The sequence below is a fragment of the Megascapheus bottae genome, chromosome 17, assembly GCF_031878675.1.
Source record: "Megascapheus bottae isolate mThoBot1 chromosome 17, mThoBot2.hap1, whole genome shotgun sequence".
NCBI classification, from domain to species: Eukaryota; Metazoa; Chordata; class Mammalia; order Rodentia; family Geomyidae; genus Megascapheus; species Megascapheus bottae.
In genome coordinates this window covers 45,019,749-45,047,313 of record NC_143525.1, presented here as the reverse complement: position 1 = coordinate 45,047,313, position 27,565 = coordinate 45,019,749, and the positions used below count along the sequence as shown (strand labels likewise).

At 40.5% G+C, this 27,565-nt stretch overlaps 1 protein-coding gene across 1 annotated transcript in view; it reads right to left on the bottom strand.

Moving 5' to 3' along the window:
- Positions 1 to 26,894, bottom strand: part of Aatf (apoptosis antagonizing transcription factor) — an 82,043-nt gene extending 55,149 nt beyond the window's left edge. Inside the window, exons 1-4 of the mRNA XM_090351202.1 lie at positions 26,644 to 26,894; positions 25,490 to 25,681; positions 21,189 to 21,617; positions 20,585 to 20,722 (exon numbers count right to left, since the gene is read on the bottom strand). Of these exons, the coding sequence (XP_090207328.1) occupies positions 20,585 to 20,722; positions 21,189 to 21,617; positions 25,490 to 25,681; positions 26,644 to 26,734 (850 nt within the window). The 5' untranslated portion in view covers positions 26,735 to 26,894. The remainder of the gene's footprint in view (positions 1 to 20,584; positions 20,723 to 21,188; positions 21,618 to 25,489; positions 25,682 to 26,643) is intronic.
- Positions 26,895 to 27,565: the final 671 nt, after the last annotated feature.

The following is a 27,565-nucleotide window of genomic DNA, read 5'->3' as shown; positions in this document are numbered from 1 at the left end:
AACTTTTTGTGCAGCTATTGAAAAGGTAAGTTCAAATGGAATTTTGTTTGAATAAATCAAGTCATAAAAAATGTTTTGGGGAGCCAGTTACGGTGGCTCATGCTTGTAATCCTAGCTACCCGGAGGCTAAGATCTGAGGATCACGTTTTAAAGCCAGCCCAGGCACTAAAGTGTCCATGAGACTTGTTTCACCAGAAAACTGGAAGTGGCGCTATGGCTCAAAGGGTAGGGTGGTAGCCTTGAGCTGAAGAGCTCAGGGGCAACGCCCAGGCCCAAAGTTCAAGAACCATGACCACCCCCCCCCCAAAAAAAAGAAAGAAGAAAGAAAGAAAAAAAGAATCAAACGTGAAGAAGAAACAGAATAAAATACAATTAGGAACCAAGCATCATGGTGCCCATGAGAATATGGGGAAAGGAAGCTGAGTCAGGATAGTTAGCCAATCTGGGCTACATAGTGAGTTAAAAGCCCTGGAATATAGACTGAAAGTCAGATTTCAAAAAACTAAAAAAAGAAACAAAAATATAACCAGCAGATTCAAAGGTTTCCATAATTCAATAAGAAAATATTTCCCAGCTGGGTACAGTGGCTCACGCCTGTAATCCTAGCTACTTAGGAGACTGAGATCCGAGGATCATGATTTAAAGCCAGCCTGGGCACTAAAGTCCATGAGTCTCTTATCTCCAATTAACCATAAAAAGCCAGAACTAGAACTGTAACGCAGGTGGTAGTCTTGAGCAAGAGAAGCTCAGAACAGCACCCAAGCCTTGAGTTCAAGTCCTAGAACTAGCACAAAAATATTAACACTGTAGAACAAAATTTAATGTCGGGGAAAGATAGATATTCAGTTATTAGTAGTATCAGACTACAAAATAATGTAGAATATATTCTCACTTTGGTTCTAACTTTACATTCACAACAAAAAATGGAATCGATACAATATAACAAAATTTAAAAGTACTTAAGTTTTTTCTTCTTAGAGACAGGTCTCCAAAAAGGCCCATGCTGGCCTCGGTTTCCCAAGTCTGGGATTATACATATACATCATCACATTCAGCTTTAAAGTACATAGCTCTTAACAGGTAGAACTGAAGGACTATATCCTAATTTTATGTAATTTTTTTTCTATTTTTTTCCTAAATTTTGTTCAATGAATATATAGACAAACTCGTCTACTTACCCATTATTTTATCATCTAAAAAATCGAATCTGCTGTTAGGACAGACTCCCTGCAGGCCTTTCTAGCCTTTACGGAAAACACAGATGTAAGAAACATCATTTTAGAAAAAGAGAAAGATATATCTATTTTAAAACTGCCCTACAATAGGATCTATTTCTTCTGCCTTCTTTTCTTTAGGTATTGACAGTTTTTCATATATATTCCTTCATACTTCCTTTGAAAAGGACAGGAGGGAATCTTTAGTTATGAGCTATATGAACAAAGACTGGACAATGCAGCCAAGAGCAAAGGCTTAGAAATGGAGCAGACCAGTTCTAGCTAATGGCTGTTAAACACTGTTACCTAACTAAACTAGATTCCCTCATCTGCACAACTCAGTTCTCAGTGTTTCACAGGCTGCTATGAGAAGTGAAATGACACCCATACACAATTTAGCGCGTGGGAAATAAAGGATGATAAATAAATGGGAGCTATTTTTGTGAATTGCAGAATATACTGATTTACAATAATACTTAGGCAACAAAAATACCCAAATAGAAGTAAACTGATAATTCTCAGTCTTACTATGGATGACAGAAATGCTTTTGATTCCTTGAGTCAGAACATTTGTCTCTGCCCAGCTACTCAACCCTCACTATGATTGACAGGTATGTAGCACATATTATACTACCTCAAAGGCACAAAAATGCTTAAGATTGTCAAAAGAACTTTATCTACCCACAAAATTTTGAGCAGCTAATAAGAGGTCTTCTTGCACTAGTAGCATTTTAGATTTCTCCCAGGACAAACTTACTCAGATATACCAAATAAGAACTAATCAACTTAAGAGTAAATAAAGCTGAGAGTAAACAACAGGCAAAACAATATTATATGACAGATATTAAGAATCAACCAGAGTAGTGAGGAAGGAGAGTGAAGGAAGTAATGAATCTGATCAAGATACCACACACACACACACACACACACAAAATGGTGGTCTGGAGTTATGAATCAAAAGTAGAAGAGACCTGCTTGTTAGCAAGTGCAAGATGGAGTTCAAAACCTAGAGCCATCAAAAATAATGAAAAATAAAAATGAAGTGGATATTTACATATTTATTAGGCTTGTTCTCTACCACAAAGATAAAAAAAAAACCCTATGGAACCTAACTGAGAACTACATAAATTAACTTGAAAAAAATGGCAGAATCCATATTTAGTGTAGTCCAAATATAACTTTCAAATATATAAACAGGGACGGGTTATAAACATAATTACAATAACCCACAGAAAATTATGATATCCTGACATATGGTAATTCACAAGTCGTATTATAGGCCAGTTTTTTTTGGTATATGTTTGCTGTTTTAAACTCAGGGCCTGGCACTTGCCCCAGTATGCCTGCTCAGCTGGTGCCCTTCCACTTCACTGAAGCCAACCCTCCAGCACTCATTTTTTTTTATCACCCTTGCACTTATCCTGTTTTGTTTTTAAGTAGTTGTACAAAGTTGTACAATTCAACGTGTCAGTTTATGAGTACAACACATCTTAACAACCTCCTGCTTTTTGACAGCTGTCATTAAACTATAATGGAAGGTTGAAGCTCAGGAAAAGAGTACCTGAGTACAAAGACCTGAGGGTTCAATCCCCAGCACCAAATCAAAAACCATTAAAAAACAAACAAAAACTAAATAGAAGATCCTTTAAGTTATAATTAAAGATAATAAAATATTTTTCAAAGAAAATGTACATATCATGTCCAAAGCAATACATACCAAATTTTGTTGGTTATGTTATTCCTGCATAGAGGTAAAATTGTTGACATATAAATAGCTTTTATGTCGGGAGTTTGGCCTAGTGGTAGTGTTTGCCTAGCATGCACGAAGATCTGGGTTCAATTACTCAGCACCACATACATAGAAAAAAGCCGGAAGTGGTGCTGAGGCTCAAGTGGTAGAGCTCTAGCCTTGAGAAAGTCCAAGGACAGTGCTCAGGCCCTGAGCTCAAGCCCAGGACTGGCAAAAAAAAAAAAAAAAAAAACCTACAACAAATGCAAATCTAAACCAACCAGGGGTATGAGACAGGAAAATATTTTAAATAAATAGCTTTTACTCTCTTAATCACACACACACACACACACACACACACACACACACACACACACACACATATAGTTTTGTTTTAACATTTTAAGTGAAGACACTTCTTTTCTTTTGGCCTGTCAGGGCTTGGATACTGTCCCTGAGCTTTTTTGCTCAAGGCTTGCACTTTACCATTTGAGTTACAACTCCACTTCCAGCTTTTCTGGTAATTTACTGGACATGAATTTCACAGGGCCCAGAGCATGGCCCAGCGGCAGAGTGCTTGCCTGGCATGCACAAGGCCCTAGATTCAATTCCCTAGTATCACATATACAGATAAGGCAGGAATTTGTGCTTTGGTTCAAGTGATAGGGTGCTAGACTTGAAAAAGTTCAAAGACTGTGCCCAGGCCCTGAGTTCAAGCCCCAGGACTGACTGGTAAAAGTAAAAATTAGGAGGAGAAAAAAAAAAAAAAAAAGAGTCTCAGAGACTTTTCTGCTTAGGCTCGCTTTAAGCAACCTTCAGCTTCAACCCTCTTCAGTTGCCAGCCTCCTGGGTAGTTAGGACTACAGGCATGAGCCACTTAACGCCTGGCTCTTCATATATTTTTTACACAAAGGAAGAGTGTAAAGACAAATTAAACTAACTCCCACAAAATTCCTACCAAGTTTCATAACCATCAGGAGATTCCAAGAATGGGGACACAGGCATGTCTCAGTACTCAGGAGGCTAAGGTAAGAGGATCAGGAAAGTTCAAGGTTAGGGTGGACTACATAATATGACTAGTTCAAATTAATATTAGGGAAAAAATATCTCCATTTTTTGAAATTTCAGTTTCTTATATTTTTAGAGATAAACCAACTTGATAGGAAATATTATGAGTATTAGCCATGCCAAAACTGGGAAGGAACCTGAATTAGCAATCTGATTTCATATTTCCAGCTACTTTTCCAACTCTTAACTCATTAAAACAGATACCAGCACTGACTCAGACCAAGACTGCCAGGAGGAACTAATAACAGAACATATACTCCATAGAAAAATGATTTTACGAAAAAGCTCACTTAACATAGGCATGAAGCCAGTATGTTTCCATTTCCAAGGTTATTTATTTATGATGACAATTACTATGGGGGAGGACAAGTCCTGAAAATTTAAACAGAATTACAATTCAATATTATTATATCTTACACATTTAGCCAAGTGAAAAAACTAACAAAAACAAAACTCACAAATTCTCTTTCCTTAAACCAGTAATTTCTCTTTCCTTAAACAAAGGATTTACCATTTACTCTTCTACCCAGTCCTCTCAATCAGATCATTTGTTCTGATTTTGGTACAATGTATCCCTAGGGTGTTTCAATGAGTTCTGAAATAATTGTTACTCACAAGCAAAATGGAAAGAAAAAAAGAAAAAAAAAAAAAAAAACAAGAGAGAAAAAGAAGGATTAACTGCAATTGCTACAACTGAGAAACTTGCATCTTGCACTTTTACCATGTAAATAATGCACAGATCCTGCGGGGACATGCCAAACACCAGGATTCTTAATTAATGGAGCTCTTTAATGTGCAAATCAGGAACAAATTGCAAGTTCTGACTTGCATTGATTATGAAAACATTAATTGAATGAGCAAAACCCTAAGAACGACAGAAGCCCAAGTTTTCCAAGAGACCAAAAGAATACAAAGCTCTGGAAGCCAGACAAGTCTGACCAATGTCTAAAATACAAACCTACACCTGAGTGTTCTCTCTATACACAATGAATTAAAAAACAAGAGACAAAAATAAAAGCACTATAAAAGCATCTGTTCAAAAAAAAACATCTGTTCTTCCACTGTGTCACATCAAACAGAAAATGGGTGTTTACTCCGTAAGCTTGACATTGCTTTAAAAAAAAAAGAAAGGGAAAAAAAAAGCTACTTTATACACATACACATACACACACACACACACACACACACATAGGTGCAACAAAACAATGCTGTCTCTTTAAAAAAAAATTCATCCTATATAAATTATAGCCATAAACTTTTCCTGCAGTGCAGCCTAATTAATTCTTGTTCTATACACAAAGGGAAATGCTGGGTGACAAATGGGTGTGAAGCCAGAAAGCTGCCAGGTCTGCAAAACATTTTCTACTTCAATTTATAAGCAATTTTGCAGTAAATCATCAACCAGAACCTGGAATCTCAGGAATCTCTGAGTGTCCAAACCACATTATATCACTTATCAAAGGGAGAAGAAAAAAAAAAAGAGTTTAAAGACATCTCATTTTTCAGTTCTAGCCCACATCAAAATCTAGAAGCTCTGTGTAATCTATTATTCTTTTCTGGGTAAGATTTTAGTACCAAAGATACATACTTCAAGCAAAAATGACACTATAGGTTGATGTAGCTCATTCCTCTACTTCTAGAAGTACTGTATCATGAATCCATTACCAGAAGAAATATTCCCAGAATTTTCTGGGAATAAGCATACAACTATTCATACCCCTACCCCCACAATCCAAGCAAAATGTTCACAATCAAGGCAAGCTAAAGAAAGGGTTCCACAATGAATCAGTAGAAAACAGGTGGGAAGCACTCCAGTGAAATGAGGCTACTGGAGAGGAACATGGAAACTCATAGGAGACAAAGAAAAAGCCGGAGCTGCCTCTTTGCAGTCAAACTCTTCCTCCCACTATAACCTGTGGCAGCCACTAATCTGTTCTCTGTCCCCAGAGTTTTATCTTTTCTAGAATTCCATAAAAAATGGAATTGTACAACCTTTTGAGACTGGTATCTTTCATTTAGTATAACACCTTAGAGATTTATTCATTTTTATTGCTGAGTAATGTACTACAATTTGCCCAATTTGTTTGAAGGACATTTGGATTGTTTCCAGTTCTGCTGATTATGAAGAATGTTGCTATAAACATTCATATACAAGTCTGTGCGGACACATTTTCATTTCTCTAGGAAGATCTAAGAGTGGGAGTAGTGAATCAGGAGGATCATATGCTAAATATATGCTCAATTTTATTTAAAAGCAAGCAAGCAAGCAAACAAAAACACCTGTTTTCCCTAACTAGCTGTACTATTTTGTATTCCTACCACAAACACATGACCCATCTATCCAGGTGCCCTGGCATTCTTGCCAGCAATTGGTATGGCTACTAATCTTTTATACATATTTTATTTTGCCAGGCTTGGGGCTTGGGCACTGTCCTTGGGCTTTCTCAAGAATAACACTCTACCACTTAAGCCACAGCACCATTTCCAGCTTTTTCTTTGTATGTGGTACCAAGGAATTGAACCCAGGGTTTCCTGCATGCTAGGCAAGCACTCTACCACCAGACTAGGATCCTGGCCTCTGTTTTTATTTTTATATATATTCTAATTGGAATGTAAAGGTATCTCGTTGTGTTTGAATTTATAACTCAACACTAATGATTATATTAATGATTATGATTATTTTATGTGAAATGTCTTTTCATAAGCTTGTCATATTCTTTGGTCAAGTTTTTGCCCATTCTTTTTCTATGTATGTGATGTGGAGGAATCGAACCTGGGTCTTCGTGCATGCTAGGCAAGCACTCTACCACTAGGCCCATCTTGCCCGAGTTTTTAAGCGAATTTTTTTTTAATTGTTGAGTTTTAGAGTTCTTTTATATATCCTGGACATTAGTTTAGGCAGAGTTCTTATATACAGTGTCAAATGCACAGTTCATAACAGAAGAAATTAATGGTCATGCTAAATTAGAATGTAAATATTTTGCTCTGTGAAAGATGTATTAACAAAGTGAAAAGACAAGCTACAAACTGAGAGGAATCATTTGCCAAATCACATATTGACAAAAGACCCAAGTCCAGAATATATAATGGATCACATAATTAGAATGTCTGAAATTAAAGATTGGCCAAATCAAGTGTGGTTGTTGTTGCTGGTCCATCATGACTCTTGAACTTGGGGTATGGGTGCTGTCCTTAGCTTTTTTGCTCAAGGCTAGTGCTCCACAACTTTGAGCCACAGCACTACTTTCAGTTTCCTGGTAGTTAATTAGAGATAAGAGCCTCATGGACTTTACCTCAGAGCCTCAGGAACTTTAGTTCCCAGGCTGTCTTTGAACCACAACCCTCAGATCTCAGCTTCCTGAGTCACACTGGTACCCAGCTTAAACCAAGTATTTTTGAGGATGTGGATAACTGGAATACTGCTGGGAGAACTGAAAAATGGTATAACTACTAGGGAATAGAGATTCGCAGGGGAGTTTTTTTTTTTTAAAGCTAAACATACATTTAGCATGTAACCAACTATTTCATAAATAGTTACCAAAGAAAAATGAAAATCTATGTCCAATGCTGGGCACTGATAGTTTATGTTTGTAATCCTAGCTACTCTGGAAGCTGAGATTTAAGGATCTTGGACTGAAGCCAGACCAGGAAAGAAAGCACAATACTATTATCTCCAATAAACTACCAAAAAAGCCAAAGTAGAGCTGTGGCTCCAATGGTGGAGCAAAAGAAGCACAAGTTCAAACCCCATGACTAACAGGATAAGAAGGAGGGAGAAGAGGAAAAACAAGAAGAGGAGGAAGTGGAGGAGAGGGTGGAGGGAGGAAGAAAGAAAGGAGGAAACTAAGAGGAGGAAGAAGGAAGGAGGAAGAGGAGAGGAAGGAAGAGGTGGAAGGGGGAGGAAGAAGAGGGGAAGGTGGAGATGTGGGGAGGAGGAGAAGTTGGAGGTAGAGGTGGAGGTGGCGGATGAGGAGAAGACTAGAGAACGTAGTTCATGTTAAAGCCCTGCATTCTACCTCCAGCACTGAAAGTCAGAAAGAGAGGGAAGGAGGAAAGAAATTGGATGGGGTACAACTAACAAAAATCAGGCTGGGCACGGTGGCCCACACCTGTAATCTTAGCTACTCAGAAGGCTGAGATCTGAGGATGGCTATTCTAAGCCAGCCAGGGCACTAAAGTCCACGAGACTCTTACCTCCAATTAAGCAGTAGAAAACCAGAAGTAGTGCTATGGATCCAGGCGACCAACAAAAAAAAAATCAGTACTGGTACTTTAAATGTTCTAGTACTAGTTATCATATCCACGATATTTTAATAAAATGTTTTAAGAGTAGGTTTTAACCAACATTATAGATTTGTAAATGCCCTTACAAGATACATGTCATTTTCTCTTCAGGTAGTGTACAACATGTGTGTATAAATGTGTATGTATAAAAATACATGTATATATGAAAATAAAATATCCGTTTTAAGGTATTTTTTAAAGGAAACCCAATAGAGTAGCATCTTAGGTTGTAGTTATGTTTTAAAGACTGAGCATAAACAAAAATAAAATTTAAAAAGTTCTTACAAAATGACTTTGAAGCCAGGTGCGGGGGGTCATGCCTGTAATCCTAGCTACTCAGGAGGCTGAGATCTGAGGATCAAGGTTCAAAGCCAGCCAGGACACAAAAGGACCTGAGACTCTTACCTTTAATTAACCTCTAGAAAATGGGAAATGGGGCTGGGCTCAAAGGTAGGGTGGTAGTCTTGAGCTGAAGAGCTCAGGGACAGCGTCCAGGCTGAGAACAAGCCTCATGACCCACAAAAGAAAAAAAAAAACAAAAAACAGATTTTGTGGGCTGGGAGTTTGGCCTAGTGGTACAGCACTTGCCTAGTATGTTTGAAGACCCAGGTTTCATTCCTCGATACCACATATACAGAAAAGCTGGAAGTAGTACTGTGGCTCAAGCAGAAGAGCACTAGCCTTGAGGAAAGCCCAAGGACAGGGCTCAGGCCCTGAATTAAAGCCCCAGGACTGGCAAAAAAAAAAAAAAAAGACTTTGAAAATCCTTTAAATCACCTATTAAGTACATAAATATGTTTTCTCTAAGTCAGAAATCTGTTTTCCACTTATACATTACAGCACACTGAAAATTTCATCAATTAAACACACATGACCACATTTAGGAATCACGCTATACAAAGACTACATGCTATGGCCAGGAGTTTGGCCTAGTGGTAGAGTGCTTGCCTAACATGCACAAAGACCTGGGTTCAATTCCTTGGTACCACATACAAAGAAAAAGCTGGAAATGGTGCTGTGGCTTAAGTGGTAGAGTGCTATCCTTGAGAAAGCCCAAGGACAGTGCTCAGGCCCTGAACTCAAGCTTACCATAAAAACAGAAACCTTTTATTCTACCACTGAGCTATTTCTGCAGCCCACATAGTGAGGATCTTATCTCACTATGTGGGCAGATCCTCACTATGTCACTTAGGCTGGCCTTGAATTCATTGTATAGCACCAGATCAAATTCATAATTCTCTTGTTTCCAACTTCCAAGTACTGGGATCATGGATATTATATACTACCTTTTCTGGCACAGGTGTGTGCACGCAGATTCACGCATGCATACCAATCCGGGGCTTGAACTCAAGACCTTGGGTGCTGTTCCAAAGCTATTTTTGCTCTACTACTTGAGTCACAGCTCCCCCCTTCTTTTTTGGTAGTTAATTGGAAATAAGAGTCTACAGGCTTTCCTGCCCAGGCCGGCTTGGAACACAATCATAAGATCTCAGCCTCCTAAGTAGCACAGGCATGAACCACCAGCACCCAGCTTCTTTTGACTTTTTATTTGGAACTACTTAGAATTGAACGCAGGAGCTCACATTTGCTAGGTAGGTACTCTACCACTTGAGTCACATCCCTAGCCTCTCCTTTTACATTGGCTCTCTTCCAGAAGATGGAAACTTCTATCCACAAGAGTTAGCCAAGACTAGGAGATCACAGCTATTAACATATCTAAAGTATTCAACTTTCATTGCTTGATTAAGCTACCTAACCCTCTCATCAAGAAGAGGAAAAGAGCTGATGCTGGTAATACACTGCCTAGTGTGCACAAGACCCTAAGTTTGATACCCAACACCACAAAAACAAAAACGAGACCCAGAACAAGAAAGGAAAAAAATGCTATTGTAAATGTCTCAGTCTATCAATCGCCCTTTTTTTTTGGGGGGGGGGGTGCGCCAGTCCTGGAGCTTGCAGTCGGGCCTGGGCATTGTCCCTGAGCTTCTTTTGCTCATTCATTTGAGCCACAGTGCCACCTCCAGCTTTTTCTGTTTATATAGTACTGAGGAATTGAACCCAGGGCTTTATGCATGCTAGGCAAGCACTCCACTCCTAAGCCACATTCCCAGCCCAATCCCCCATTTTTCATCTTATCCCTTGGAACCTTTGTATGTAAACCGTTGTACACTTTGCTCAACAATGGTGAAACTTTCACTAAAGGATAGTTTTTATACAAATTAAGTTTTCTATAAAAACCTTTTGAACCAATCTATAATTAAGTCTATTAAAATTATCCCTAAAATAAAAGGGTAAGGGGGGAAGGGCGGTTTTCACTAACAATATTGACTGCCTATTTAACAGGGACCACATCACATGGTCCTGAGGATCTTTTTTTCCTATATAATCTTCAGTGTTTTTTTTTCTTTCTTTCCTTCCTTCCTTTTTTTTTTTTTTTTTTTTTTTTTGGTGGATTGTGGGACTTGAACTGGGCCTGGGCGCTCTCCCTGAGCTCTTAGGCTACCACCCTACCCCTGGGCCTGGATGTTGTCCCTGAGCTCTTCAGCTCAAGGCTATCAACCTACCCCTAGAGCCTCAGCCCTACTTCCTATTTTCTAGAGGTTAATGGGAGATAAGAGTCTCACTGTCTGTTGCTCTTTAGTGCTCTTTAGTGCTCGGGCTGGCTGTGAACTGGGATCCTCTGATCTCAGCCTCCTGAGTAGCTAGGATTACGGATGTGAGCCACTAGGCGGGTTACCTTTTCAATTTTGAACTATGTGAATGCACTGCCTACTTAAATACTTTTAAAAATCAAATAGAAATTTCATGACTTTCTCAAAATCCAAAATATTAGCCAGATGCTGGTGGCTGACATCTGTAATCCTAGCTACTCAGGAAACTAAGATCTGAGGATTGTGGTTTGCAGCCAGCATGGGCAAGAAAATCCATGAGACTCTTTTTACCAGAAAACTAGAAGTGGCTCTGTGGCTCAACGTGGTAGAGTGCTAGTCTTGAGTGAAAATGCTTAGGGACAATGCCCAAGCCCTGAGTTCAAGCCCCTCAAACCAACAATGATAACAACGACAAAAATTGAACCATTATCCTTTAAGGGGTGTACCAGATGTTTTAGTCTAGAGTTAGGGATACAGTTCAGTAGTAGAGTGATTGCCAGACATTCATAACATCCTAGATTTAGTTCCTAGCACCAAAAAAAAAAGAAAATAACTGGGTAGGAATCCACCAGAGAGATGAAAAGGGATGAGTATAAATTAGAAATAGAGCTAGGCATTGGTGGCTCACACCTATAATCCTAGCTACTCAAGAGACTAAGAATTGAGGATAGTAGTTCAAAGACAAGCCCAGATAGACAAATCCTTCAGACTCTTATCTCCAGTTAACCAGTAAGAAGCTAGAACTAGAGTCATTGTTCAAGTGGTAAAGTGTAAGTTGTGTGCATAAAGGCTGAAAAAGAGTGAGGCCTCCCATCTACCTAGATCATTACAAGTCAGGATATAATAAAGACATTTACACATTCATGTTTACTGCTATACTACTTACAATAACCAAGTTATGGAAATAGCCCATATGCCCTACAACAGATGAGTAGATTAGTAAAATACAGTATGTATACATAATGGAATTTTACTCATCCACTAAGAAGAATAAAGAGGGGAACATTGTCTAGTGGTAGAGTGCTTGCCTACCATGCTCGAAGCCCTGGGTTTGATTCTCTAGTACCATAGAAAAAGCCAGAAGTGGTGCTGTGGCTCAAGTGGTAGAAAGTCCAAGGCCAGTGCCTAGACCCTGGTTGAAGACCCAGGACTGGCAAAAAATAAATAAATAAATATATAAATACATAAATACATAAGATTATTACATTTGCAGGGAAATGGATAGACCAAGAACAAATCACACTAAGTCAGGTAGTCAATATCAGAGAGACAAATGGTACACATTTCCTCTTATATGTGGAAGCTAGACCCAAAACCTAACTAGATATGATAACCTATTTAGGACTCTAGGCATTCACACGCAAACAGACCAAAAAAGGATATCGTTAGGGGAGAATCACAAAGGTGTAACTTCTCTGAACATTTACTATTTGTCAAAACTCCAGGAAATGGAAGCACGGATTTCATTGTTAATGGTGGTAGTGTTTAGTGTTTTTGCTTTGTGCTTTTTTTTTTCTCTTAAGGGAAATTAAAGGGGGTACAGAAAGACAGGGAAGAAGGGTGAACAAATGCAATCATGCTATTTGGATACACTATGTGGAAAATGTCCTGTATAGCTTGGGGACAGAGATGGGAGGGGAAACCTACAGAAAAGTAAAGGAAGGGGTAAAACTGTCAAAAAAAGAAATGTACTCATTACCTAACTTGTGAAATGGCAACTCCTCTATATACCTTAATAGTAATAAAATTATTTTAAAGAAAGAAAGAAAGAGCAAGGCCTTGAGTTCAAGCCCCAGTATGGGTACCAAAAATAAAAATAAAAAATAGGAAGACTGGGGGCTGAGAGAGGAGAGCAAAGAAAATGTACTCTATTAATATCAGAATTTGTTCTTAAGTTCCTATGTAAGTAAAAAAACATAATGCCCCCTATACATTTATGTTACATTATATTGTGTTCTTGAACGTTTTTTGCTTATGGGAAATACCAAAATGTCAATCATTGTTTCTATTAAAGGTCTTTAATGATACTGCATTTTAGACCTATAATGAAACATGGTGCTGACTGCAGTTTGTAATGTATCTCATTAAATACATTAATAACATGCATTTCACTAAAAGGTCAACTTATTATGGCTAAAGTTTAGCTTTCCTTTAATCACTTCATATAAAGCTGTAAAGCAAACTCTGGAAAAGACAGTAAAGAGTGCCTATTACAGAAATGTTCTCAATTGTCCCATTTACCCATTTACCTAGAGGTGTAGCTCAGGGGTCGTCTTTACCTTCTGTGTGCAAGGTCCTGTATTGGAACCTCAGGACCAAGCAAAAGCACATACATGTGTACATACACATACATACACATACATGCACATACACACAAACACACAATAACAATGCTGTTAAAAAATTACTGCTGGGGGGGCAGAAAAAAATTACTGCTAATGTTTTTAGATATCATAATTGTATCCATTTTTGTCTATTTCACAGTCTTTAAAAATGCCTTGTAGGGGCTGGGAGTTTGGCCTAGTGGTAGAGTGCTTGCCTAGCATGCACCAGATGCCAGATGCCGGGGCCTACCGGCAGCAAATTGGGGTTCCTGAAATAGGGGGAAGGGACTGGAAAAAATAGAAGAGAGACAAACACATCGGGTCCGGGAGGTCTGCAGCCCAGGCAAAAACTGCCGCCCCCGTTTATTCTCAACTCAAAGCTTATATCCCTTCTTGAGGCCAGGGCACTGCCAGGTGTTACATCCAGATGGTTAATCAGGGAGCTGTTGGGGGTTACATTCATATGGTAAATCTCAGATCAATTGAACAGGAGAAGGCCAAAAAACAATAAGACAATCAAGCAATTATCTGATGCAAATCAAAGTACAGTTTGATTCCACTCTTGCTCCCAACACACGAAAGACCCAGGTTCGATTCCTTGGTACCCCACATACATAGCAAAAAGCCAAAAGTGGTGCTGAGGCTCAAGTGGTAGAGCTCTAGCCTTGAGAAAGTCCAAGGACAGTGCTCAGGCCCTGAGCTCAAGCCCAGGACTGGCAAAAAAAAAAAAAAAAAATGCCTTGTAAAGGACTGAGAGTTAGGCAGAGTGGTAGAGCAGTAGCCTAGCATGCACGAAGACCCAGGTTTGATTCCTTGGTACTACATACATAGAAAAAAAGCTGGAAGTAGTGCTGTGGCTCAAGTAGTAGAGCTCTAGCCTTGAGAAAAGTCCAAGGACAGTGCTCAAGCCCTGAGTTCAAGCCCCATAACTGGCAAAAAAAAAAAAAAAAATGCCTTGTAAAGCTAAAACTACACAGAAAAAATTCTTAGCCAGTTCAAATACAGTGTCATTGGGGTATGTACTCATCTTCTAGTAAAAAGGGCAATATAAATAAGCATCTTCAGGAATATATTCATGAACATCTGCATGTCTGCTATAGAGTACACAGCACAATGGGCTTGCAAGCTGGGCTTTTTAATTCTTATCTTTTAGACATACATGTTAAGAATTTAACAGATAATAGTTGCTCTAAAATAATCCAGAAAGGAGGTAAACTAGTTTAAGAATAAATGAAAGCCAGGCGCCTGTGGCTCATGCCTATAATTTTAGCTATTAAGGAGGCTGAGATCTGAGAATTACAGTTCAAAGTCAGCCAGGTAGGAAAGTCTATGGGAGTCTCTTTTGTTGTTGGTGGTGGTGGTGGTCATGGGACTTGAACTCTGGGCCTGGACACTGTCCCTGAGCTCTTCAGGTGAAGGCTACAACCTCCCCCACCAAACCCCTTGAGCCATAGCACCACTTCCAGTTTTCTGGTGGTTAATTGGAGGTAAGAGTCTCACATACTTTAGTGCCCAGACTGGCTTTGAATCTTAATCCTCAGATCTCAGCCTCCAGAGTAGCTAAGATTACAGGCGTGAGCCATGCCCTGCCTCTGTGAGATTGTTATCTATAATTAACCAACAACAAGTAGAACTTGTGGCTCAAGTGGTAGAGTACTAGCCTTGAGCAAAAATGCTCAGGGACAGAGCTCAGGCCCTGAGTTCAAGCCCCAGAAATGGCATTAAATAAATATAATAAATTAAATTATTATTATAAATAAATATAACCATAAAGACTATATATAGTTCATGATGAAAAGGTTTTTTTTGTTTTTTTTTTTTTTGTTTTTGCCAGTCCTGGGCTTGAGCTCAGGGCCTGAGCACTGTCCTTGGACTTTCTCAAGGCTAGTGCTCTACTACTTGAGCCTTAGCACCACTTCCGGCTCTTTTTTTTTATGTATGTGGTACCAAGGAATCAAACCCGGGTCTTCGTGCATGCTAGGCAAGCACTTTAACCACTAGGCCAAACTGCCGGCCCTCATGATGAAAAGTTTTAAATAATTACTGCACAGATATCTCTAAGTAACCTTACATACCATTGGCACAATATAAAAGCTCACCTTCTAATAGCATAAGCCTTATTAAAATAAAGAGGAATAAAACTAATCTCTTTAGAAATGTATCCTGTACACAGAATATCACATGTCTGTTGAGGTTACTCTACGATTCACCACTTATGAAGCTTCTAAAACACCACACATCTATGAAATAACTTTATAGTTACAAAGATGGTTACCAACATTAGCAAGGTGATTGGAGACTAAGTAAGTGAATGTGTTGATGAGGGAGAAAATCAAGGGGGTTTTTGTTTAGTTTCTGAAAAGTGGAGTTTAAGCTGCTGAAGTTACAAAGACTTGACACTCTAGAGTTTACTGTGCTAAAAAAAATAGCTGGAAATCTATGTTAGAGAGTAAATGACAAAGCAAGGAAACACATCGTGAGAAAATACAACCAAAGACAGGATTCTAAAAGCAATGCAGATTACATTGAGAAAGTAAAAGAGCCTACCCAAGCAGTATGAAATGTCATCAAAGCTGAAAAGAAATATATTTTAAGAATCAATGATTCTGGGAGGCAAGAAGTAAATGTGGCAAGTAGGAAATCTCCAGCTACCTGTCCATAGTGTCACAAAAAGCCAAAGCTGAACTTTAAATATGATAGTAGACTATAATCCTACTCACTTTCCATAACAAATATCTAAAATCATGTAAGAAATCAAATCCTAATAAAAAATTAGAAATAATAAGCTACAACTGAGGACAGTAGAGATAATGGCTGTTTACACTGATGACAATCACTCACATGGTGAGTGACACTGGCAAATGTCCTTCAAGAGAATGGTACGATGTGTGCCTGACCCTGTGCTAATGCTTTACACTGATTTGCCCTTTACTCTTCACAACCCCATTTTACTGTGAAGTAACTTGTTCAAGCTCATATAGCTAGCTAATTCACTGCTGAGATGAAATCTAAACCCAGACAGTCTGATTTTACCCTATAAGACCAAGCAAAATGAAAAAATTTAATTAAAGACAGTAAGTTCTACTATTTATTCTGCAGTTGGTATAAATTCAGCCTGTGTTTATATGGTACTATACAGCACCATATAATTCGGTGATGAATAGCAAGATTAATGTAGCCAAGAAATTGTTCTGTAGGCTCTATTTACCTCAACAGGCTATTATATCATATTCAGTATTATATCATATTCTCATGTGGGTTGAAACAAACAAAAATTAACTATGCTTCAGATAAGTTCCCTATCCTCTCACAATATGAAATAACAAACATCTCCCTCCTCCACCACCATCCCATCATCAGATTTATACAGAAAACAGCCTGATGAACTGAGTTGAGCAAAGAGTAACTGGTTACATACCAAAGATCAGTCCTTTAATAAAAGCAATGACTAAAAAAACTTAAAACATCCTTAATAATAAGAACATATGTTTTTAGCCAGAGACTGGTGGCTCACACCTATAATCCTAGCAATTTAAGAGTCTGAAATCGGAAGCTCATGGTTTAAAGCTAGCCTCGGCTGGAAAGCCCTTATCTTCAATTAACTACAGAAATAGGTCAAAGTGGAACTGTGACTAAAGTAGTAGAGAATTAGCCTTGAACACAAAAACTCAAGGATAGTGTCCAGGCCCTAAATCCAAGCTCCAGGACCAGCAGTACAAAAAACATATTAAAAAAAATATATACTCTTAAAATTAAGAATGTATGCCAGGCGTGGTGGCTCATACCTATAATCTTAGCTACTCAGGAGGCTGAGATCTGAAGATTCCAGTTCAAAGCCAGCTCAGGCACTAAAAAGTCCATGAGACTCTTTATCTCCAATTAATCACCAAAACCTGAAGTGGCGCTGTGGCTCAAGGGGTAGGAAGGTAGCCTTGAGCTGAAGAGCGTCCAGGACCAGAGTTCAAGTACCACAAGAGACAATAAATAAATACAAAAGAATGCATTCATCATATCTTATGCTAACCTTTAAGATACCTGTATTTGACTCAGTCAAGCACTGCCTGTTTTTTCATCCATGGATCTTATAATACTAGTTACTTAGAAGGCAGTTAGGTAAGATCACCAATTAAAGGCAATGTAAGCCAAAACAGCCATTGAAAAGGTGGATCGCGCCTGACACCTCAGCTATGAAGGAAGTATAAGTAGGGTTGTCTAGGTGTGCCCCATGGTTGAAGCGATCTAGAGGCAAGGCTAACCTAATAAAGAACATCTGCCTAGCATGCCCAAGACCTGAATTTAAGGGGCTGGGAGTTTGGCCTACTGGTAGAGTGCTTGCATGAAGACTAGGGTTTGTTTCCTCGGTACCACATACACAAAAAGCCAGAAATGGTGCTGTGGCTCAAGTGGTAGAGCACTTGCCTTGGGAAAGCTCAAGGACAGTGCTCAGGCCCTAAGTTCAAGCCCCAGTACTGAAAAAAAAAAAATGCCAGAAAGAGGGACTATTAAAAAATTGGAAAGGGATGGGCTAGGAGCATAGCCTAGTGGTAGCGTGCTTGCCTAGCATGCACAAAGCCCTGTGTTCGATTCCCCAGAACCACATACACAAAAAAAAAACAGAAGTGGTGCTGTAGCTCAAGTGGCAGAGTGCCATCCTTGAGCAAAAAGTGTCCAAGGACAGTGCCCAGGCCCTTTGTTTAAGCCCCAGGACTGGCAAAAAAAAAAAAACTGGGAGGGGATAGAAAGAAGGGTAAGTGGACTTGGTAAATGCTTTGCTGTTTGTCTATGGAAATGCCACTGTGAATCTCATTTTGTCCAAATTTGTAATTTGTTTGAATAAAACTATGAAACGTAAAAAAAAAAAGATACCCGTATTTTAACAATGAATTCTTTAAAAAAAGAAAAAAGGAAAGACTCAAGAATAAATAACAAAATGGAAAAGGCCTTAATGTGATAGTCTAATCTAACACAGTTTAGATCTCATCTAAAAATATTCCAGAAATTAGGCTAGTAGGGCATTAAAAATAGCAGAGAAGTGCTACAATCTCAAAATCTGAAACCATCAATCTACCATATATTAAAAGGAGGAAGGCAGGGGCCAGGAGTGTGGCCTGGTGGTAGAGTGCTTGTGTAGCAGGAACAAAGACCCAGGGTTCAGTTCCTTGGTACCACATACATAGAAAGCTGGAAGTGGTGCTGAGGCTCAAATGGTAGAACTCTAGCCTTGAGAAAGTCCAAGCATAGTGCTCAGGCCCCGAGCTCAAGCCCAGGAGTTCCCCCCCACCAAAAAAAAGAAGAAAAGAAAAAGTATTTATCAAAATGAAGGGGAAAAAAGGGATATGAAAGACCCATTCTCACAGCATCCTCGCATCCTCACACAGGGTTCTAGGAAAGAATTGCCCATTCTTCACACAAAACAGATCTTAACTATCGTAACACAAAAACTAAAAATTTGGACCCCAAAAAGCCATTCCAAGTTAAACCAGATAATCTATAAAGAAACATATGTTCACAGAAATTCTTACTATGAAGGACTTATTATTGTTTTAACTGAGATAAGATCTTCATATATTGCCCAGGTTAACATTGAAACTCTTGGGCTGGAAAGATTTCCCTACTTCACTAAGAAGTCTAAGTTAGTAATACACTCATATCTTAAGTTGTAAAGAACAAATACAGATACTCTCACCATGCTAACTAGAAAGTGATTCCAAACACAAAGGGCTCAACCTGAACCTTCTTATGCCCTAGTTATTGGTTGAGGGGATGTGAAATGAGGAAACTGGGACCCAAATAATGTCTAAATTGTCTTTTTTTTTTTTTTTGCCAGTACTGGGGCTTGAACTGGGGCCTGGGCAAAAGCTACCTATCTATCATTTGAGTCACAGCTCCACTTGTGGCTTTTTTTGTAGTTAATTGAAGATAAAAGTCTCTCAGATTTTCCTGTCCCAGCTAGCTTTAAACTGTGTTCCTCAGATCTTAGCCCCCTGAATAGCTAGGATTATAGGCATGAGCCACCAGCACCTAGCTTTATAAATTATTTTCCTCCTTAAAATTCTTTAACATTATAGTTCAGCAAATATATGCCAAAATTATTCCTCCCCCTGAAGTCATTATCTTTGCACCCAAAGGAATATATTAATATTTTATCTTAGCATGGTATTCTAAAAATCTCCCAAACAAAACAAAGCATACTTTTAAGCATCTGATACAAACAACTTAAGTGTGTTTATTTAATCATTCATCCTCTCCCTTTTGTTCTATACCAGTGGTTTCCCATGTTCATTAAGCATTAAAGAAACAACTCAAAAGCCAAGGAGAAGGCAGGGAGTGAAACAGCTAAAAAGAAAGTAGAACAGACCTGGCTCAAGCACCAATATACTTTAATCAAAACTGTCTTTGGTAAGTAAATGGCACCTTTTTTTTGGACAGTAGTAAGGTTTGAACACAAGACTTTGAGTTGAGCTTGCTAGGGAGGTGCCAAGGCATGCCTCCATCACATTTTTAAATAGAGATGGTGGATCCATATGTTTCTCAGGTTGACCTTAAATCCTGGACTCAAAAATTCTCTGCCTCAGGAGACCTGTCTTACTGTTCACCAACAGATTTCTGTTTATTTTTAAGAAGTCTCATTTCCTGCCTAAGTATACTGCCTAAGTATACTCCAGGACTATAGCCCTAGTTTAGAATTCCAATTGCAGCTGGGATAACAGACACACACGACCACATCCACGTTTTTCCATTGTGATGGAGTCTCAACATATTTTTCTGCCAAAGCTTGCCTAGAACTGTACTCCTCCAATTTCAGCATCCCACCTACCTAAGACGATAGGCACATATCACTATGTTCAGCTATAGGTAAGAGGTCTTTTAAAATTCTTTAACTGGGCTGGCTTCAAATTATGATCCCCTGATCACAGTTTCCCAAACAGCTAGGATAGCCAACATGAGCCCCTGGTGCCCAACATGCTGGGTTTTTTTAGGAATTGAAACCACTATTCTATACCCTAATATCACTAAATTAAAATATTCTCTTCTAGGGCTGGGAGTTTGGCCTAGTGGTAGAGTGCTTGCCTAGCATATACGAAAACCTAGGTTTGACTCCTCCGTACCACATACATAAAGAAGCTGGAAGTAGTGCTGTGGTTCAAATGGTAGAGCTCTAGCTTTGAGGAAAGCCCAAGGACAGTGCTCAGGCCCTCACTTCAAGACCCAGGACTGGCAAAAAAAAAAAAAAATTCCTTTCTATCCATCACAGTAATGTCCCAATGTACCTTATAGATTCTAAGCATCCCAATATGGCATAATTATTCTTACTATTTTTTAGGGCGCTGGCAAATTCTGGGCCACCTTTGTCCTTGAAAACAGGGAAAACATCTGGTTGAGGCAATTGATTGGTAGTCAGTAGGGCTTTTTGTAGTTTGATCCTTGCTTCCAAGAGCTGGTCCCACAGTGCTGAGAAAGAAGAAAAAAGAACCCACTCTTGAGTTACAAAATTTTCTGGGATGGGGATGGGGGAGGGACAAGAAATCATGCCAGTCTCTACACAGCACAGCTCTATCAGTTTCATGCCACAGAAACAGTACTCTAGAAAATAATTTCTGTATCCTGGAAGCAAATTATTTTCAACGAGAGGAAATGCTAAAGCTCAGGGAAAGAAAAAAACACTTTCCTCGTCAATCTTCCACAGTTGCTGGAAGTACCGAAGCAGAACCAGCTAAGCAGCTCAGCACAGAAACGGCTGGCTAAGCATAGAGGAATGGGGCTTTAGGCCTTTGGACAAGTGAGGCATGTCACAAACTAATTGGAAGGACACAGGAGAGACAGAACAGCCAAAAACAAATGAACAAACAAATACACAAAAAGAAGACCAAATACAGATCCTTGAAAAAACAAGCTATCAGCAAAGCCATGGACAAACCTATCTGGTTCTTCACAGCTCTTCCTTTTTCCACTTCTTCAGAAACTTTGACACTAGAGAAGGTCATCACCACACCATCATCTTCACTGTGCCGGTCTCCAGCTCTGTCTTCCTCACTTTCACCCTCCAAGTCTTCCTCAACATCCCCTTCTTCCATACCACTCTCTTCCTCATCATCTTCATCCCCACTGTCTCCAAGGTCATCCATTCCCTCAGTAAATTTCTCAAAGTCACTGATGCCCCGGAAACTGAAGCCTGGTGTTTCTGCAGAATGGTGTTTGTTCTTCTTCCCCCAAGCCAGACTGCTCTGTCCATCATCCTCAGTATCTTGGGTCTCAGCAACACTCTGGTTATCGTCCTCAGATTCCTCCACACCTAGTCCCTCTGAATCTCCATCTCCAGATCCTTCCTCATCAGATATTTCCTCATCTGAGCCAGAAAGAAAAATATTGGTGTTAACCTGCAGAAAAATACCAGACCATATCTTTAATTCCAACTATGTTATCAATGACAGGGAAACTATTATTGTACTCAATTCAATTGAACAAAAACATTTACTACACACTTATAATCTCTAAAATGCTAAAGAAAGAACAAAGACAAACAGAACACAGGTTTAACCCTAAGAAAAGCTTCTAGTGGGAAAAGACTGCTAAAAAAATGTAATACAGGGGCCAGGAGTTTGGCCTACTGGTAGAGTGCTTGCCTAGCATGCACAAAGACCCACATACATAGGAAAAAGCCAGAAGTGGTGCTGAGGATCAAGTGGTCGAGCCCTAGTCTTGATAAAGTCTAAGGACAGTGCTCAGGCCATGAGTTCAAGCCTCATAACTGGCAAAATAATAATAATAATAATAATAATAATAATAATAATGCGGAGAAGAATTAAAAATGCTTTTCAAAAAACTTCAATAACAAAGAGAAATTTTAACTGTGGGGCAAATGAATGTAAGGAAGACTATAAAGAAGAGGTGTCAGGGCAGACTCCTGTAATCTCAGCATCCAGGAAACTGAGGCAGGGGGATTGTGAGTTTGGCAAGACTCTCTCAAAAATTAATTAACCACTTCAGGAGGCTAAGATGAGGATCATGATTCAAAGCAAACCTAGGCATGAAAGTCCAAAAGATTCTCATCTCCAATTAACCACCTAAAACTCAGAAGTAGTACTATGACTCAAGTCATAGAGCACTAGCCTTGAGGAAAAAGCTAAGGGATAGTGCTAAGGCCCTGAGTTCAATGCAAGCCCCAATACTGGCACCCACCAAAAAAAAAAAAAAAAATGAGAGTATTTGGTCTGCATCTTGAAGAATAGTGAGAATGGTTTTCTAAGCCTACATTAAAAAGCCTCAGTTTATCACTTGCTATCCCAAATCTTTATATTAGTATACTCTACTTACTGAATATTTGTTATGAGCCAAGCATCAAAGATAAAGAAACAAAGAATTAAACACCTGTAGAGAGATGTGTATACTCTCATAGGAACTCTATAAATACATCAATAATTATATTACAATGTTATCAATATGATACATCAATAATTATATTACAATGTCATCAACATAGAGTATATGAAGTAGGAACCACAACTCTCCTGGAAAGGCTAAAGATGGCTTTAGATGAAAGAGACATCTGATTTTACTCATGAGCATAAGGTACAGCTCATTAAAAAAGGGGGAAGGCAAAGGAAACAGCAGTAAAGTGCAGATCCGACAAGAAAGTGGAAGGAGATGTACTTGGAATGTTGCTAGCAAAGCAGACAGGTTCTAGCTTCGGTGGATACAGTTGGACTTTACTCTATAGTGGAGTGTTAGTTAAGGTTTCTGGTTTTACTTGCTTTTAGGTCATCACTTGAAACTTAAAGTGTTTTTTACTATTTATCCAATTTCTTCCTCTGTAGAACATAAAAGCTTATGTATAACAAACAGGATTCTTAGAATTAGTTACCAACAATCTTCAATAAAATTAGCTATTTTTAGTAAAAACATGATGGCACTTCAGTACTTCTTCAAAGACATACATAAACTTAAGACTGCTAATGTTGTCAAAAATATAAACATAGAGGCTAGGAGTATAGTAGAGTGCGTGCCTAGCATGCATGAACACCTGGGTTCAATTCCTCATTACCACGTACATAGAAAAAGCCAGAAGTGATGCTGTGCTGTGGCTCACCTGGTAGGATGCTACCTTTGAGGAAAGCCCAAGAACAGCACTCGGACCCTGAGTTCAAGCCCCAGGATTGGCAAAAATATATGTGTGTGTGTGTGTGTGTGTGTAAACACAAAAATGAAGTACAAAAGCACTAAGCAATCCTTTCAATACTCTAAATGTATACCATTTCTCAGACTTAGAAACACCCATTCCAGTACAGTAGTTAAGAGTGCATATCTTGACCAGGCACTGGTGACTCACACCTACAATTCTGGCTACACAGAAGGTGAGATGTGAGGATTGAGGTTCAAAGCTAGTCCAAGAATGCAAGTCCATTTTATCTCCAATTAACTACCAAAATGCAGGAAGTGGAGATTTGGCTCAAGTGGGTAAGCACTAGCCGTGAGCTAGGGATAGTGTCTAGGCCCTGAGTTCAAGCCCCAAGACCAGCGTTCAAGCCCCAAGACCAGCATACACACACACACACACAAAGAATGTATATCTTAGAATCAAACTACTTTCATTTGATTACCAACTTCAAAAAAGTTACTGAACTACTTAGCCCCTTGCTTTATCTGTAAAACAGAGCTAAATAATACCAACCTCAATGGGTCTAATGGCTTAAACCTATAATCCTAGCTACTTATAGGGCTGAGAATGGAAGGACTGTAGTTCAATCTGGGTAGAAAAGTTCTTGAAATCTCTTCTTAACCAGTAGTTGGGTATGGTGATTCCTGCCTCTTAATTCTAGCAGTGACAAGAAGCCCAAAACAGACAGATCACTATCCAGGCTCACACCTGGACAAGGAGAGACCAAACCTCAAAAATAAGGACTGGATGGCCACACAGTGGCTCACGCCTGTAAATTCTAGCTACTCAAGAGGCTGAGATCTGAGGATTAAGGTTGAAAGCCAGCCCAGGGACAAAAGGACCTGAGACTATTATCTCCAATTAACCTCTCGAAAATGGGAACTGGGGCTTGGCTCCAGGGTAGGGTGGTAGCCTAGAGCTGAAGAGCTCAGGACAATGCCCAGGCCCTGGGCCGAGTTCAAGCCCCAGGACCCACAAAAAATAAAAAAAATAAAATAAGCATTGCTAGAGTGCCTGCATTGCAAGTATGAGGCCCTGAGTTCAAAGCCCAGTACCAAAAATAAATAAATAAATAAAATAATAAAATAATAATAATACCAACCTCTTGGGCTATTGGGAAGATGAAGTGATATAGGTAATAATAGTACTATTTTGATTATGTTCCAGGCTCTCAGGACAAAAGAACCACAGTAGCTAATATGTGGTCAGAGTTCATGATTGGTCCCTAATCAGCATTTAAATATAAACATAAAATAAGCTTATCAGGAGCTACTGGAACTACAATAAGTTTATGAATAATAAACTACCAGTGGACTTTTGATCTGGCAACCCTGACCTCCTTAAAGAAAAACAAACAGCATCTTCTCCATAATCACCATATCCACTTCTCATTTCACCTTGAGACATATGGAAATTACTTAAAATTATAAGCTCACATCTTCCTAATTCTTTATCAGGGAAGCATTATGTTATTTTTACAATGTCAAAAATAAGTTTCATTAATAACAACAATGAGTCAATAAAGACCTAAGGCAACTAAAACTGAAGAAAATGGTCAAAATCCAACAGTAGCATAACCCTCTCCAATTCCAGGATAAAATAAATGCCTCTTCACTCATTCTATTGTAGGTGAAATGTTAGGGTTTTTTTGTTTTTTGTTTTTTTGCCAGTCCTGGTCTTGAGCTCAGGGCCTGAGCACTGACTGTCCTTGGACTTTCTCAAGGCTAGAGCTCTACCACTTGAGCCTCAGCACCACTTCTGGCTTTTTTCTATGTATGTAGTACCGCGGAATCGAACCCTGGTCTTCATGCATGCTAGGCAAGCACTCTATCACTAGGCCAAACTCCCGGCCCTGAAGTGTTAGTTTGAATTTGAGTACAACAAAGTACTTGATCACTGTGGGCTGCTTATGAAAATAATGAAGCAACTTCTAAGGTTCTTTCTATGTAAAACAATAGTCTCCTAACTTTCATTTAAAAAAAGGGATTTAACCCCTAAAAATTTAAGGAAGATATAGTTCCATGCCCCCCAAAAAGTAATAATAATAATAATAATCTACTTACCAGATGAACCTGGCAGAGTCTGCCCCCAATGGTCTTCCTTCCAAGCTTTTCTAGATGTGGTCTTGCCGGAATACTTTTTGTCTGTGTCCAGGAGGGAGGCTGATGCCAGTTTTCTAATGCTACCCACTGCCAGCAAATCAGCTTCCCCATCTTCCCCTTCATCAAACCTATCAATCACTTTGGCAGCAGTGACTGTGAGTGGAAAAGTAATATGAATGTCAGGTTAGAAGGAATTTAATAGCAACCCTGTTCAGCCCTTTCAACTCATGCTTGAATGTCCTCTACCAAGTTCCAAACAACTTTCAGGGATAGAAAACTCATTAGCTTTCCAACTGCATCACTCACTGTCTTTTGCTGTTTCTGAACAAAAAGCTGCCCTCTGCTTCTGTTAGGCAGATAGATTTCTACATCTTGGATCCTCTAAAAACTAGTTTAACCCTTGCTGCAGGTGACAGTCGCTCCACTATCTTACACAGCCCATCATCGTGTTCTATCTTCACTCCATCCCATCCCTCAAGGGAGTTTTCTTCTCGGATCTAACTAAACCGTGTTTCTTCCCACTTATCCCTCCTCTTGATCCCTTCCTCACACTTCTGTGACTCAACTGTAGCGCAGGATTACTCCCAGCTAGACCTGCGAACATCAGCTTACAGAGTAAGGGTCTGTCCTCGATCCTGAACAAGCGTCGTGAAACTTTAAAGAGGCTTAAAGCAGCACGACGGGAATTCCGCCTTCGCCTTCGTTTCTCCAAAGAAGTTTTTAGAGGCAGGCAGTGTGAACGCAACAAACAAAACAATCACAAAAACAAAACGCAAAAACGGGCTGGGTTTTCCAAGGCACCCACGAGATGTTAACTTCCAACTGACTGCCAGCCTACTGAAACACCGGCTCCTTCCAACAGCATCCATCACCCTAACCTGCTCCTCTCTCCAGACCTCGGTAAGTCCACCCACACACCAAACCCGAAGAGAAGTCGGAGCCCGCCCGGATAAACCCGCGCTCCGGGCCTGCAGGCAACCTGGCGGGAGGCGATGCTCCTCGCTCTGGGAGGAGGCTGCGCACGCGCACACACGCACGCACGCGTCCACGCAGCCCCAGCCCACACCGGGCCAGACCGCAGCTCCGCACGTGGCCTAGCCCCAGTCAGGCCTCACCTTCCTCCGGGTCGGCCTCGGGGTCCGCCTCGCGCGGTCTCGGGTTCAACAACTGTTCCAACTGCAGTGCCAGAGGCTGCGGGTCCGCCATCGTCACCAGGCTCCCTGTTCGCTCGGCCTACACCTGGGCCGGAAGCTCCTTCTCCGGTTCTCTCACCCCGACTCGACTCGGTACCACAAGCAGAGGAGCGCACCGGAGCTCTCCAGCTCCAGCAGCTACCCCGCCAGTAACTTCCGGGCGGCGCGCGCGGGAAGGGGCGGGGCCAGCGCGTCACCACGGGCGTTGCTAAGGAAGGAGACGGAAGCGCGCCGAAGGCGGAGGGGCGGGGCGAATGGAGGAGGAAGAATTGCGGCCTCCCGCAACGCCTGTGCGCGTGCGCGTGCGCGTGCCTCCGGCCGCCGGGCGCGCGGCTCGGGCGCGCGCGGGGGAGGCGGCCACGTGACCGCCCCGGGCGCTCCGCACTGAGCGCGCGGCGCGGCGGCTCCGCCGTCCCTCCACGCGAGGTCTGCCTCCAGCTTTGTGTGCGATTCGTGTGGAAATAAAGCGTCGTGGGGCCCGTAGGGTGGCCGATTTAGGAAGGTAAAAGGTCACGCTCCTCACTGCTTGGTCTCGGGGACTCACGATAGCGCGCGTGGACGCCCCCCCCCCCGTAGGGCTTTTCACAATCAGAGGAGTCTGGTGTCCCTGTCAATCGGAGCAATTAGACGTGGCGATGACAGGGAAGACCTGTCTGTTTTTAAGAAGGGGCGTGCGGGATGGAGTGGGGCTGACGTACCCGGCCGCCCTCGCCGCGTCCGGGTGGATTCCGCTCCCCGAGACCGGGGAGGGTGCAGACCCGCTGGGGCGGAGGCACAAACGCAGGGTTCACGTCTGCCCACCGGAAGGTAAAGATGGGGTACGATGGATGTAATGGCCCCCGGT